General features: G+C 36.3%; 2 protein-coding genes across 4 annotated transcripts; one reads left to right on the top strand and one right to left on the bottom strand.

The window, feature by feature from the left end:
• Positions 1-1,719: 1,719 nt before the first annotated feature.
• Positions 1,720-6,308, bottom strand: LOC110048698 (uncharacterized). The gene is made up of 3 exons (XM_089274128.1): positions 6,209-6,308; positions 3,260-3,953; positions 1,720-2,781 (listed from the first exon to the last, which is right to left on the bottom strand). Exons 2-3 carry the CDS (start codon positions 3,925-3,927, stop codon positions 2,655-2,657), a joined length of 795 nt encoding a protein of 264 aa, XP_089130254.1. The 5' UTR covers positions 3,928-3,953; positions 6,209-6,308; the 3' UTR covers positions 1,720-2,654.
• Positions 6,309-9,491: 3,183 nt separating this feature from the next.
• LOC110048709 (zeta-sarcoglycan-like) lies at positions 9,492-15,893 on the top strand. Of its 3 annotated transcripts, none has more exons than XM_020754486.2 (6): positions 9,492-9,633; positions 11,537-11,753; positions 12,187-12,288; positions 12,958-13,165; positions 14,133-14,329; positions 14,762-15,893. In XM_020754486.2, the coding sequence occupies exons 2-6, from the start codon at positions 11,568-11,570 to the stop codon at positions 14,927-14,929; spliced, it is 861 nt and encodes a 286-aa protein (XP_020610145.1). In that variant the 5' UTR covers positions 9,492-9,633; positions 11,537-11,567; the 3' UTR covers positions 14,930-15,893. The 3 variants fall into 3 exon arrangements, with proteins under 3 accessions (XP_020610145.1, XP_089129570.1, XP_020610146.1); XM_089273444.1 differs by lacking the exon at positions 9,492-9,633 and adding an exon at positions 9,815-9,835; XM_020754487.2 differs by lacking the exon at positions 9,492-9,633 and adding an exon at positions 10,203-10,286.
• The last annotated feature ends 4 nt before the right edge of the window (positions 15,894-15,897 follow it).

Here is a 15,897-nt window from a genome sequence, read left to right as displayed (position 1 = left end):
ACTCATACTATTTCATAGTTAAACCCAGGAGTGAAAAGAGAGAGACACTCTCTTCTCCGACCTGGGTTCAACCCCTTTACATTTACCAGAAGAATGATTTACTGAGTAAAATAGGCCAAGTCGGGCAGTGGAATCGTATTTGAGGCTGAACGACTTGCATTCGATTCTTAGCAGCAAGATTTCAATTAATTCGATCCTTAAGTTTTTTTATGGGATACCACCAAATGTGATATGTTAAGTATCGAATTAATTGAAATTAAGAGAATCAAGAGAAAATAAGAATGCATTGAAATCGCTGCCACGTCACTGGTTTGGCGGAGCGCACGATTTTTCCGCCAAACTTCCCCTCCCCCCACCCCCGCGCAAATACTACTATTAATACCGATAATAATAATAATAATAATAATAATAATAATAATAATAATAATAATAATAAGCCATGCACATGCACATCCTTTGGGTGCAGCCGCCTTTAAATTTCCAGGTCAAACATCTTAATTTATGCCTTTCATACTAATTAGTCTCCTTTCTTAGCTTAAATAGTTTTACCTTTTTTTTTGGTTCGCGCCTTCATCGTTAATTATTCTTGTTAATATCTCACTTTGTTATACTATTTATTGCATATTCTTTTTATATTTTTTCACTGCACAACTGACGATGGATGATGTCTCATCCGAAACATGTATTGTTTTCATTAAATAATAAACTTCAAAACCATCATGTGGTAAATCAAAACAACAACAATAACAATAATAACTAAATAATGATGATAATGATAATTTTTTAAATAATAATATTTTAATTTAATAATAATAACAATAACTTTATTACAAATCATCGAATAGTTACAAAACAATAAATTATTGCAAAAATTATTAAAGTTAAGAACTACGAGAAGACTGTATAATCCTTTGTTATAAATGACATAAGAAGAAAACCAAAATAATGGCTCAGCTTCCAGAAAATGTGATAAAAACTAGGCTAAAAAAGCTTGCTTTATAAGCTTTATAAACATCGCATTAAGCATAAATAATGTCTACAAAATAATAACTACAAAAAATAAAAACACTTAATAATAATAATAATATAATTATAATATAAAATAATACAAAATATTATATATAATATATATAAAATATAATTATAATTATAATAATGATTATGATTATGATTATTATTATTATTATTATTATTATTACTATTATTATTATTATTATTATTATTAAGCACATTCTGCGTATTCCGATCGAGTAAACTGTATTCTTTTTGTTCTGCTATCGGGAGCAGAGTAAACCGAAAAATAATCTGTTCATTCCATTAACGGAATAATTCCTAAACGAACGCAAACATCGTCTATTTCGAGTATTCCGTTCTGTAATACTCCTAAAAGAGCGCACCCGAAACTAATATTGTAAAGAGTGTGTTAAGGAGTGAACTCCATGGCCTCAAAATGAAGATTACGACTCTGGCCAACGTGGAGAGATAGTTCTTTCCGGCTTTAGTCTCACCTATCTATTTTTAGCGGAATGGGAAAAAAAACAAAAAGGTGGGGGGTTGGGGAAGAAAACGGATGCCCTTTGAAGTTAGAAGGTAATTTCCAAAAGCATTTTTCGAGGGAATAAAAACTGAGGGTTGTATGAAGAGGGAAAAGCACCCCGGGGACGAGGTTGTGAAATACATTTCGCTGTGAAACAAGGATTTAAAAGAAAACGAGGCATATCTGACACTCCTAATACTTTAATGATCATAAGAAAAGTTTAACACTCGTTTCACCGGGTAAACACTTGTAAATGTGTATATCATTCACTGAATTCTGTTAATGCAGTTTAATCCGTCCAAAAGGGAAATTAGACTACCGCTATTGTTGGAGCCTACATTGTACCAATTGCAAAAAAGCAAGGAAATGGAGATTCGTGTAAATCGAAGGACACCTTATCGACACGCTATCGAACTCTTATTAGGTTAAAATCAATTACCCCTCTTCGGGTGAGAAGTAACATTTTTTTACTCTGTCTATAGGATCAGTTTTTGTGCTCCGATCTTCCTTAGATTTTCGTATCATTTCTAAAAAGCCACAATCAATTCTTGACATCACTATTACTGCTATCTTATCGTATATCTAATGTAATTCGCAAGTTTTTTGCATGGGTTATTTCACTCCTCTCTTAAGCTACTATCCAGCCTATATATTACCTTTAGCATGGGTTACTGACGCAGATGGATGAACTACGTAGAACTCGGAACACACACTCCAGCAACTGAAGGGGGTTGCCAGGTTCACAGATCACTTAAAGCACACAGGGTTTTTTTTAAGCTCTTGATGACTATATGGCGGAATTTTTGGGATTGTAAGTCTGCAGTTTCGCTGCTGTCGTTATCCCCCACCAATTGGTGACTGTTTCTGTGTCCTGAAGATTATTGATGTCTGATCGTCTGTGCAGCTTGCCATCTTTAACTTGAAACAACGGAGAGTTGTTTTTCTCTTCCTGGTCAACAAACGGTATCAGATCGGTCACCACAGCAGGGTCAAGAGTCTGGTTGGGATTTTTGTAGGCCTCGTACACCTGGTCACTGGATTTCCCAACAGCCTCTTGTGCAATCATAAGATTACTTCCGCTCTCTTCTTTCAGCAGCATGCCGTCGCCATATGAAATCTACTTGTCTCCCCTCTTGTTCTGGACACGCAGACCATGCGTGTTGTCTTCATCGTGCATGTACTTACAGAGCAAGTGGCCAACTTTCCCCACCGTAGTCGCCTTTCCCAGCTCAACTCGTGGCGTTCTACAAACAAAGAAAGTTTTACAGTGGTTTTTGAAGATCAAAATTTGATTCAAGCAAACGACTTGACTGGTTCTTGGAGAGGATACAGCTTAAAACAACGCACAAAGTAAATATTGTTGCCAAAGAAATGTTTAAAGTGAAAATAACCAACTAAGAACTAATGACACCACTTAATAATTAGTCATAACAAGTATGAAAATCGAAGCGGAAAGTATAAACTATATAAGATAAAAAGTAAGTGGTAAGAAGTAACACTCCATCATTCAAGTTTAATTTAATAATAATAATAATAATAATAGTAATAATAACAATAATTATAATAATAACTATTAATAATTAATTAATTAATTTGTACTAGTTAGTTAATTAATTTATTTATTTATTTATCAGTTCATGAAGGAACAGAAGCGAATTCCCGCTTCTATCAAGGAACAAACTATATTGCTGAAAACCGTTTATTACAAACGGCGCTGTTTACCTTATGTGACCACTGGCAAAACTATCAGTGAGGAAATGGCAGGAAAACGCCTCCAACGAAATTGCTTCATGAAGAAGCATCTTGGGCTTGTCTTTATCATGCCCGCTATAGCTACCAGCCTCTCTCGCTTTGTCAATCGCTAGCTGATGACCAGTTAGGTACGCGTCTTTTGCATGAGGAAGGAAATGATCGTGGTTGTTTTCAGCCAATTGCATCATCCTGCCTAGTTTGACTGGTACACCAGCAACCCATACACCGCCAGTAATTGCGTCCCATATGCTTGCATCAACAGCCGCACCAGCCTCGCGTTCTTTCTCTAACGTGGCCAACAGCTTGTTTAACTCATTCTGTAACTCCTTCTTCGGTGTGCGTGCCAGAGTGTTGTAAGCGTCTCTGAAGCGCTGGTGCCTACCAGAATCCTCTTGGTCAACATCGTTGAAAGCCGGATCGATAATTGGTTGATTCGGTAAACCATAGAAATCTCCGGCAAGCGCTATGATTACCTCGAACTTAATTTCTACACCATTTGGAAGCGTAAGGAGCTTTAGTTCCCCCATCTCTATCTTGCCAGTCTCCACGTGCTCAAATGTTTCGAACAATTCGGTTGTCTGATCGTCCAGACTTGCAACTGTCAGCAATAAATGCCGCAAAGGATTAAGGGAACACATTTTAGTGACGTGGGTTTGACCTCAACCTATGAAGACATTATTCCTGTTAGATTAAATTTGATTAGACTGCCTTTAGCTTGAAGTGCCACTATGATGAAATTCTCGATATCCATTTCTTTACATTTTCATACACAATAGGTCTTTCCTAGATATCTTGCCAAATTTCAATCTATTATTTACGAACATTAGACCTCGCGGTTTTGGACCTTAATTTCCAAGAATTTACGGCCGCCATTAATTTTCCTTGTCCCAAGTCCTTGTTGAGAATTTGAGAAAATGATGTCATTTTCTCAAAAATACGCACGGGTTGAAATTATAATAACAATTAATGTAGAAAATTACACGAATATATGAACCAAAGTTTTTGTTACTTTTTATGCGAATTGCTGTTATTATAACTTCAACCCGTGTGGTATTTTTGAGAAAATGACGTCATTTTCTCCAATTTTGAAACAAGGAAAATTAAAGGCGGCCGTAAATTCAAAAAACATGAGTTCTAATGCTCGTAATGGATTGAAATTTGGCAAGAAATCTAGAAAAGACCTATTGTGTACGAAAACGTAAAAAAATGGATATCGAGAATTTGATCATAGTGGTTCTTTAAATAATAATACATATGAAAAAATTACTCGATTCTGATTGGCTAAGAGCTGTGCAGTTCAAGTGTAACACCAGTGCAAAAAGTGTAACATCAGTGCAAAAAGTGTAACACCAGTGCAAATTACACATCGAAATTCTGGATTATGATTCACTGAAAGAAAATAGGAAATTTTCTGAGAAAATGATATCACGTAAAATGATGACGAAAATTTTGTGCTGAAACTTTGCAAAAAGTTTTCTCAAAGGAGAAAAAAAATGACTTCAAGAAAGATCTTGCGGCACTTCCTCCGCGCGAATTTTTTCATGTTTATATTATTAATAAGTAATCATACGGTTTTTCTCGTTCAATTTGGAGTTAATTTGCACTTGTGAGTTTTTCAAAAAGCTGAAATTACACTCGCCGAAGCGGCTCGTGCAATTTCAACTTTTTGAAAAACTCACTCGTGCAAATTAATTCCAAATTGAACTCGAAACCGTATGATTACCTATATTAATAGTCTTTCTAATTAACAATTAGATTATGAGCTCGAGATTTCTATTGCGTGATAGCTGATGAGGGATTTCATTTCTTATTTGCAACGATTCTTTTTTATTTGCGGCGTTTCATTTTTTATTTGCAGCTAGTTTTTGTAATTTGCAGCGTGTCCCTTGTGGAGCATCGTACAGAATAGATAGCAAGTAGCGTAGCCAATAAGAGAACGGCATTCGTAATAGAACGTTAGTAGATTTATACTAATTTCCGACTGGATAAGCTTTCCATTACTTCGAATGATTCAAATAATGCAAGCAGTGTTACTAATTCGGATCTCATTTTGTGTTATTTAAATTCTTTTAAATGGGTAAAACAAAAAGTTGCATTCTTTTTTTTGTTTAAGAATAACATTCGATTCGTTGTGGCAGCAACAGCTGTTTGTAAAACGCATGAACGACAGCAATAATTTACTAGCCCCCCTTCCCTCCCCGAAATGAAATTACACCGTCAAAATAAAGCTTAACTGGTCAGGTGCCTGTGAAATATTTGAAGTAGTTAATACATTTAATTCCGTGTATTTTACTCGTTCGCTGGAACGTGTGATCTCTCAATCTTGCCAGCCGGTTCTCGTAAAATACTTTCCCTTAGATTACGCACTTTATCGAAATGTTCCATAAAAAAGCCAGAAATATGACAGTGATGTCGGTGAGTACCTTATTTAAATGACTCTCTAAGCCTGGCGAAAAAAGTTGCAAGTTCTAAGTTTTAATGGGAAATGTGAATGTGTTACCTTTAGCTGGCTGAACACTATAATAGCAACAAATTCTGAACGCACTGAGGTTTGTTTTTGGATCATTATCATATCCACAAGAAAGTTAGAAAGTGACGAGAACTCGGATGCGGAAATTCCATGTAATCAAAATGGCGGAGGTACATTCTTGAGTGTTTCTTCTTCGTCTGGAGACAACTTATTTATATTAAGGTGTCCTTTCTTAGAACCCGCTGGCGAGTTTTGACGCTTACCAACGACAGACGGCTACTGGCAGTAGGAGCCGGTTAACGGACGCAAGTTCCAAATTTCAACTTTCAAAACTTTCTGTTGATTCCAATTGAAACTGCATAATGGTTATGGCGTAGGTGTGCTCAGCCCTGGAAAGAATTTGCTTGTCCTGATGTTACAGTTTTAACATTAATGTTCAAATGGCTCACCTTAAGATCGACTCTTTCTCGCAGACGATCCTAAACAGGCGACTCTGATAAACCAAGTGCACTAAAGTAAACTGGTGGCTAAATGAACAGTCCAATATTGATATTCCATATTAGTATATACCACACAAGTGAATAGTGCTTTTTGCGCGCTCTGATTGGTTAACTCGGAGGTGATTAGTTAGTACTATTCACCTCCGAGCAGCCGGCGCCAGAGATTTTAAAATTTCCGACCACTTTTCACACATAAAATAAAGTTTTGGTCCGCTAATTATTCAGCTTGTGTGGTATATACTAAAACAATTATTCACCTCAGTGTCGGTGAAAGTGATGGATATTTTCCTCGCCGCTTCACGGCTCGGTAAATATCCATCACTATTCACCCCCACTTCAGTGAATAATTGTTAAATATGTTGTTATTTCACCTATGTTCTTCCTTCCGGTGACATCAGTATTAATAGGCTTATAAAATCAGTCTAACGCAACGGAAACTTGTTGCTGATAATTTAAGAAGTTGACTGAAACGTCAAATTATACCTGTACCGTAACAGTTGAGACCAAGGTACGCTTTCACTTATAACCGGCTGTTAACGCGCGCTGTTTAAACGAAAATGAAAACCAAGTAGTATAGCGGTTCAATGGTTATGACTGCAGAAGTTTAGCTATAAAAAGAGCTAAAACCAGCTATAGATCATTTTCACGTCACGTCATCTCTTTCTATAATCCAAAACTGAAGAGCCCCCCCCCCCCCCCCCGGTAGATTTATATCTGTTTGCAATTTTACAGCTCAGTAGCGTGCTTCGTTTGGAAACCAGCTGAGCATTAACCTATAAAGCGCTCAACGGCCAGGCACCTAATTACATTACTGAACTGCTAGAGCCTTATGTACCAAGCAGAAATCTTCGATCCTCCTCCAAAAACCTCTTGAAAGTACCACCTGTCAAGTTAATAGGCTATGGTCATAGGTGTTTCTCTTTTGTAGCACCTAGCCTATGGAACTCTCTTCCGAACAATATAAGAGGGAGCGGCTCGCTATCAGATTTTAAGACTTGTATAAAAACATATCTTTTTAACAAATTTTATAACTAGACTTTTGGTTAGTTAGTTAATTAGTAGATTAGATAGTTTAGCTAGTTAGTTAGTCAGCCACTTAGTTAAGTTAGTCAGTTTTTATTTAAAGGTTTTAATGATTCCTAGTTTTACTTTCATTTTTACAGCTTAGCTATTTTATTTGTTAGTAATTTTTTTATCACTGATGTAAATTTTAATGTAAATTTTATTTTTAATAACATTTTTTACTGTAAAGCGCCATGAGCCATGGATATGGCGCTATACAAATCTATTATTATTATTATTATTATTATTTTGAATTTCAGGGTTACGGAGGTGCTTAACACAAGGCTACGATCGAGTTTGTTGAAAAATATATACTTATCTCATGATTTTGAGCCTTTTTAGAAGTTAGAGCATTCGGAAATGTGCTTATGAAAATGTTCGTTTGTTCAGTACCTATAATCAGTCGTCTAGATAGCCAAAGTATATTAGTTCCAAGGCCGGGTTCTTTGGAACAACCCGGTTAACGCTAACCCAGGATTAAAAGTTAAACGAAGTATTAATTTTTGTCGTATAGAAATGTTTTTCACCGCTTTACTTTATATTTTGTGTAGTATGTGATTATTCAAACTCAAAACTGTCGGTCAAACAATATAAACAGAAAACTTCACTAAAAAGTTCCAAAAATGAAATCGAAATTCTCGCTAATCCTGGGTTAGCGCAATCGAGATTTGAACAACCCAGCCCTGATGTTTACATCATTTTCCGGCCGCCATATTGGTGTACCACGGATGTACACCAACATGGCGCTCTCATACTGGGCTCTGTAAATTTCTGCGAAGCATTTCGACGAATATCTGAAGTTTGGGGAAACGCATAGGCCTAAGACTTGGAGAAGTGTCTTATTTAGTTATCTTCTATAACATCACAATTTCTTAGCTTTTTCCACTGGATGGTTTTCGATTTATTTTTTTATTGCCTGACAGTGAAAACGATCTGCAGTGAAACCTGTATTAAGCGGACCCCATATTAAGCGGACACCCTCTATTAGTGGACACCGGCTTGAGTCCCAAATTTTCCTCCCATATTCACTGTACAATAAACCTGCATTCAGTGGACACCTCTGTTAAGCGAACGCGGACACCAATATTAAGCCATTTTGTTACACAAAACCTGCAATAAGTGGACACTTTAAGGCTTTTTACTTCTAAAAGCTCAGTTCAGACACCTTTAACATTAATTGTTCAGCGATGTCGTTTTAAGCTAAGTATATTAATCCAGATTGATGCATTGACTGTCTGGTGGACATTGTGCCATGAGCAGTCTTTCATCTTACACTGTGGTACAAAAGGGTTCATAATTAACTATTATTGCTGAACCTGTTTAGAATGGACACCCTGTGTTACGGGGCACTAGTAAGGGTCCCAAGGGTGTCTGCTTAATACAGGTTTCATTGTATATTTTGTTTTTCTGAACAAATTTTCACATTTGCAGACTTGTAAAGCAACGTTACTCCCCATCAGCGAATCGAGGAATCGTGGGTTGTGTATGGTTTATACACAGAATATGGAGCTAGGCTATTGGTGGTAACATGGTAACGTGAAAAACAAGTATAAATTAATTGAATGAAAAGCGCTCGTTGATACCGTTGAGTGACGATTTGAAAGATAAACTTTTGCTCCAGATTTTTACGGCTTTCCGTAGTACCTTGATGTAGGGAAAGGCCGGAGATCGTGGAAAACGAAAAACGAAAAAACCGTAGCCATTTCCTAGACGACTTCCAGCCACTGCACTCTAATGGCTGATAGTGTTCAATGGCTCAGCCAATCAGATTACAGCATTTGCACTAGTATACCAGTAGAATTCTACTAATCTGTGATAGATAGTGAGTAGCGTAGCAGCATGCCCTTCCTAACAAAATAACGGCCGCTTCTTGGCCTTTTCGAAGGGTCTGTGAAGAGGATTTCGGTAAAGTTTTGAACGACTGGTAGATTTATACGAAAACAATTAGATTATTCACTCTCAATTTCTATGCGTGACAGTTGACTCGGGCTGCGCCCTTGTCAACTATCACGCGATAGAAATTGAGAGTGAATAATCTAATTAAGAAACAGAAACACGATTTTTAACCAATCAGCGCGCGTATCTTCTTATTAGGGTTGTTTTCTAAATAGGTGTTGTTGGAGTTCATGAGCGGGAAGGAAACACAGAAATCCCACGCATTACTTGGTAGCCTCCCCTCCAAACCACAAAATTATGAACGCTTCACTCGTTCCCTAACACTGTTTACTGTTTCTGCACGGGTAGTATATCGTCTGTGCGTTCCGTCTTCAGCTCTCAGAGAGACAGCATTTGGTCGAAAAGATTGCCTTTAGGTAAGTAGTATTCAAATTCAATGTGATGTTGTCCTTATTTTGTGTGTAGCGCCCGGAAAACGTGTGTTTACGTTCGCCATGCGACATTCCTTTCGTAGTTTGGAGCACGAATGATTTTTTTTTCTGTCATTTGTAATTACGCATATTTCACTGGAGTAGTTTGTTGAAGGAGTAATTGTTTTGCTGTACTCTGCACAGCCAGGTAAAACTTGAAAAAATCTAAAAAACAGAGCATACTATCTCCTAATTTATCTGCGTTTTATCAGGGAGAGTTAATCAGAGTACTTGGAGGACGTTGGCACGATCTCTCATCGTACACGACAACTTTACAACCGCCGGAAAGCTGTCTTATCAAAATCAAAATAACGAGGGGCTTTCTTGTTTTAGCTAATAATTTTAACCTTAAGATAGAGGTAACGCCTTTCGTGGTATTATTGTCGTGATCAACTGTTTGTAAATAGTGAATTCCTGTCGAAGATATTAGCTTGGAGAAGGTGACAGAATTCGTTCATATCTCCATATCGTTTACGCCCATTAGTTAATGCGTCTTAAAATCAAAGCGCGCAGATTTCTTTGTCCTTTGTATGAGCTGCACTCCCATCGGATTCATCGCTTATGCGACCTTACATTTTTCTCTGGCTCTGTTTGCAAAGGTAACTTAGTAACTCCCTAATTGGATTACCTTTAGTTTACATGTGTCACAATTAATTTTCAAGTGTAGATGAGTGTGTTTGTGGAGATTTTTGATCAGGATAACATTTCTTCTGGTGTGTTCTACTCAAGCTGTGATTGTGACTGTAAGCTTGATATGTGAACCCCCTGTACATATAGATTTAGGGGTATCATTTCAGTTTTATAATTTGAAAAATGCTTGCTGTCTATTCAATCATGGGTATCTTGTAAACAGCTGAGAATCAATTTTTTACACCAACTCATTTGTCAAAAACAGAGTTGTTGCAAGAGAATAGAATCTTGTGGCCTATTTGATTCTGTATCTGTTGCTTCCAAGACTGAGGTGTCTTACATGAATATTTTAGAGCTTACAGTTTATACTCAGTATATTAGATTTCAATTATTGCTGAAAGCATTGTTTTGACCAATTAGTAAACTACTACATTGATGGTCATTAGTTATATTATATAGAGTCAGTGATGAACATATTGCTCATCCAGTGTTTGGCTTTTATCTTCTGGCCCAGTAGGTATAGTTTGAGACAAGCAAAATTGAAGTAGGACAGGGAAATACTTAATGTACATTCAGTACATAGCAACAAAATCTATCTTTTACCTGTAGTTGTATCCTACTTGTACTGACAGTTGCTTAAAATAGACACTAATTAATACATATCATTACTTCAGACAGTGTTTCTGCTCCATTATGCACATAGCTCAGCATTACTTTTGGTGAAGTCTAAATGTCATATGGGTCAGGCGCTCTGAATCCTTTTTAAATAGGGAGTTTATTTAAGTGGATCTTGCAGCTTAATAGTTAGCGAGTTGCACTTCAGTTACAGGAATCTCGGTTATAGCCCCAGCTGGTCTCATTGTGTTGTGTTCTTGAGCAATAGACACTAACTCTCATAGTGTCTCTCTCCACGCAGATTTACAAGTATATAACACCAAATGCCAGTCAAGGATAAAATGATAAAACCTTGAAGGGGCTAGGGGGTGTGGGAAGGAGATGGGTTAACTGTGTGACCTGCGATGAACTAACTGCCCATCCTAGTTGCTTTACCTCATAGAAACCACATAAAGTTACATGTAAGTGCCCTCAGTTTTAGGGCACCAATCTCATGAAAAGTTACCATGTCAAATTATATTATTAATATATTGCACTGATTGTAATTCCTTAGTGGCTGCTGATATAGACTAAAACATGTGTGTCTTTATATAATTTATGATAGGTAGGGAAAAATAAACTAAAGACTGATCAAAATGCCAGCACAAGCAACAGATGAAGTAGACTGGAATAACCAGGACCCTGCGACTGTTATTTACAAGATTGGTATATATGGCTGGAGAAAGCGATGCATCTACTTCCTTATTTTACTCATCATGGTTGTCACCATCGTCAATCTTTCTCTCGTTATTTGGGTCATGAGAGTTATGGACTTTAATTTGGTAAATATCATTGATATTCCATCATTGAAGTGTTAATAGTACAATGCTAAATGAGGGTTGCAACTTCTGGGACTTCTCAGTGATCTTTTTTGTAAAACAAGATTGCTTAGTTTAATTAGAATTGAACTTGGTTTTAAGGAAATAGTTTTAATTTGTGTTGTCTAGGACACATAAATGATTATTTAGCTATAAACTTTAAAGGGGCTCAGTCACGGTATTTTGAGTTATTTTGGCCACATAAAAATTACCTTTCAATGGTAGGAAATCAGAAAATAACAGTTTAATAAGATAGAAAAACACCAAAGACATAATGATAAACCATAAAGGAACAAGGATGGCTTAGGATGGAGAAGATTAACATGGATTAGAAACGACGAATTTGAAAAATTACAATTTGTGGCTTTACTAAACATTGCTGTTGTATAATTTCCAGGATGGTATGGGTAAACTTAGAATAACTGATCAAGGTCTGAAGCACTATGGTGAAGCAGAATTTGTTGATGAATTACGTGCAAACTTGATACGACCAAGCCAGGTGAGGTATTTGTACATGTATTATTGTGTAGGCCTGTACTTATGTTACCACTTAGTCCATATTGGGGCAGAAGTATTGCTTGGCCGTCATTTTCAGCTCATTCTATGGACATGCGAAAAGAATGACACCAATATGTCTCCAATTCATGTAACATATCAAACATGAAAGACTGTGTTTGACCACACTTCCAAACACTGAGAAGAGAGTTGAAAATAGCGGAGTATTTTTGACGAACTTTGGGGTGTTTTTAAAATGTGGTCAAACACTGTCTTGAGTGTTTGATATATCTTCTCAATCAAAACTGGATGTAAGGAGAAAATGAAGAAATAAAATTGTAAAACTATATGCTAATTAAGATCAGATATCCAAACACTGTCATGGTCACAATTTCCTTTGTTTAAACTTGATAAATTATTAATGAGTTTGAGAAGGATGGAGCAAACTAGTCCGACAAAGTTTTAATTCATTACATTGACCCTTTTAGACCTTTGCTGATAAATTAGGCATGCATTGTCAGCAAATGCAGGAGCTAAAGTTAACTATGCTTGCATTTCTCTGGCCCTAAAAGGTTGGCCAAAATTCCACCGTTTTTCAGGTCAGTTTTCTGTACAATATTGGTGTAAAATTAGTTACCACAATATTTGCCTGATTCTTCATCTTTGTTTTCAGAACTCTGAACTTAAGCTTCAGTCCAAAGCAAATGTCACAGTTAATGCACGCTCTTCTGGAGGAAACATTACTGGTCAGCTCTTCGTAGGAAATGATGAAGTTGTGGCCAGAAATCAGAAGTTCTCTATAAAGACTGACCAAGGAAAAAACATCTTGTATGCTGACAAGGATAAAATCCACTTTGCAGCTGACAAGTTGGAGTTTTTAAGTAATTATTATTAATTTTTTTTTACTTCTTGGTCCTGATCCAGTTTTTCAATGGATGAATTATGCTATCCATGGAATAAATCACTATACAGTGGATAGGCTAAGCATAGTTTGTTTTTTCAAGGCTTATCCATGAAATAGAAATTAAAATTTTATCCGGTGGATAACTTAAGAACAACCAGGTCCTCGAGTTAGCAAATTAAATTTGCATAAATTCAATTCATTGATAAGTGCGGCCTCAGATATTTGGCAGTTGTTGACTGAGCTGGAAGGAGATATGCGGGTTAAAAATACAGTTGAACCTCTGGTTACAACCACCTCTCGTAGGCGACCACCTCTCCTTGGCGACCAGTTAAATTCTAAAATACAAAAAGTTTCCAAATCAAATTGCTATTTTTGGAACCTCTTGTAAGTGTCCGCAACCACTTTTAGAACTAAAAGTTTGAAATTTTCTTTTGTTTTTAACCTCCTGTAAGTGATCACTTGACAGATAATAGAATGGAAAGTGAATAATAAGGTGTTGTAACATTATTGCATTCCTGGGTAGTACAAGAGATGGAAATCTCCCAATTGATAGTACCCAGTTTTTTCTTGGAATTGACTTTTCACATGAATAAAACATTTAAAACATGGGGTAAGTCTCTGCATTACCATATGCTAATGAGGCAAAATTTTACCCCAATATGGTCTAAGCTCTTGTAAGCGACCACCTCCCGTAAGCGCTTATGGGAGGTTCAACTGTATGTGACAAAGAGTACAGGTTGGCTGGGAGAGAATTAAAGTGATTGACTAGAAATTTATCAGCTAGCTGTTTCTGTTTTCAATAGATTTATCATCAAATTCTCAGAAGTACATGATGAACCATTGTATGCCTTTATCTAAGAAGAATTTGTTTTTCAATCATATGTTTGCATTGTTATTACAGCAGTGAGCCCTGTGTAATGTACAGTGTACATTTGTTATTTCAGGTCCCAATGGAGCTCATTTCAGTGGTTCAGTTGAGACAGAGAGCCTGAGGGCCCCTCCCAAGAAGGACCTGAGATTGGCATCCCTGACCAGGTCCCTTCACATGGATGCTCCAGATGGCATGTCCTTCAAATCTGCTGCTGGAAGTGTGGGCATTACAAGTCTAAAGGATGTGACAATCAAGTCCATGAATGGAAAGGTATGAAGATTTCATAGCTTGTAAGGATTATAGCAGTCCAATTGCTAAATACATAACTTAGAGTACATTCTGTTGATTATAGGAAATGTGCCATTAACATTTTGCTTCCTCTGACAAAGGTTTGATGCTTGAAATGACAGCTTTACTATCTCAGTGTGGCAGTTAATTTACTTTTATCAAATTCTGGTTATAATAAATAGTGTTTTGCTTGCTGGTGCAGCCCAACAATTTTTACAGAAACTAATACCTTAGTTTGTAGTTTATTTTTATGACCTCATGATGCAGAAATTCACAGATGTTTTATTATGTACTTATCACTTAAATGTAAAGAAAATGTAAGTAATTCATCTTTGAAGTAAAGAAAATAAGAATATTGTCTTTGGGAATTCCTGTATTGTTTTATAACATTTCACTGCTGATTAATGTTTTCAGGTCTTGCTGGATGCACAGCAAATTTCATTTAAAAATCTGCAAAGAGGTACTTCAAACAGTGGATCTCCTGATGGAAATGTCCGGGAAGTCTGTATTTGTGAAAATACTGGAGAATTGTTTCTGGCACCAGCTAACAGTCATTGCCAAGTCAGCAAGATTTGTGGTTGATGTGAACCAGCATGAATTTTGAAAGCTCTAAAGTCTTAACCTATTATTATTATTGGAATAGACCCAACAGTAATGGGTTGAATTTTTAGTAAGGGCTACTTGTAAAACTTGACAGGAATCTGTTAGGAAGGATTGGCAGTCATTGACGGCAAGTAGAATTGCTGTGGACTATACAGACAAACTTGATCACTTTTTCAAGTTTGGCTTTGAATCCTGTTGCGACAAAAATTTTTTAGAGATTGTGGGCTCTGTTGTTTGTATTTCTTAAATTGAGGCTTGCTCCTTTCCTAGTAAATAATTATTTTTAACAAAATGCTTGCAGATGATAGCGCAATATAATTTTCACATCAAATATTTGGTAGTTTTACCCTGAATGGGATGAATTTCTGATAACATTTCTCAGCTTATTTTATAACTTATTTAGAAGATATATGTAGCCATTTTGGTACCACATTTTTGTACAGTACTGTAGGGTTATAAAAAATCTTCACTTTTAATTAGTGAAAAAGAAAGTCATTATTTAAGTACAGTAGAAGAGGAGTTTTATATTCTCAAGACAGAGGTTAGTTGGCAGGTTTGGTTTATTAAATGGGGCTACTTTTGGAAAGTTTTCATGCCACCTGTAGATGAAATATTTCTTTATTTGGCTTGATGGATTTATTGCAATGTAATGATATGTTGTAATTCAGTTTAATTCTTTGCCTAAATTTTTATCACTTGTTTTTATACTTTGTGTTTTGGGTTTTGGTTGAATTGATTCTTGGTATAAATTTTATTTGCTTAATGGTAGACATTAGTATACTGCTATGTTTTGGTTGTGTCACTGTAAGTTAAGAATTAAACAGCTGAAACTGAATTTTTTTAACTCATTGTGTTCATAGTTAAGACAGTTATTTCTTCTCGGGCCATGAAGAATCTCATTGTTACCTTGAGTCTGGAAAATAAAAAAAGTGGTCTGGAAAAAGTCT

Source organism: Orbicella faveolata, unplaced genomic scaffold (assembly GCF_042242905.1).
Source record: "Orbicella faveolata isolate gen_17 unplaced genomic scaffold, um_ofav_v1 contig_35, whole genome shotgun sequence".
Taxonomy (NCBI): Eukaryota; Metazoa; Cnidaria; class Anthozoa; order Scleractinia; family Merulinidae; genus Orbicella; species Orbicella faveolata.
This window is presented reverse-complemented; position numbering and strand designations above follow the sequence as displayed.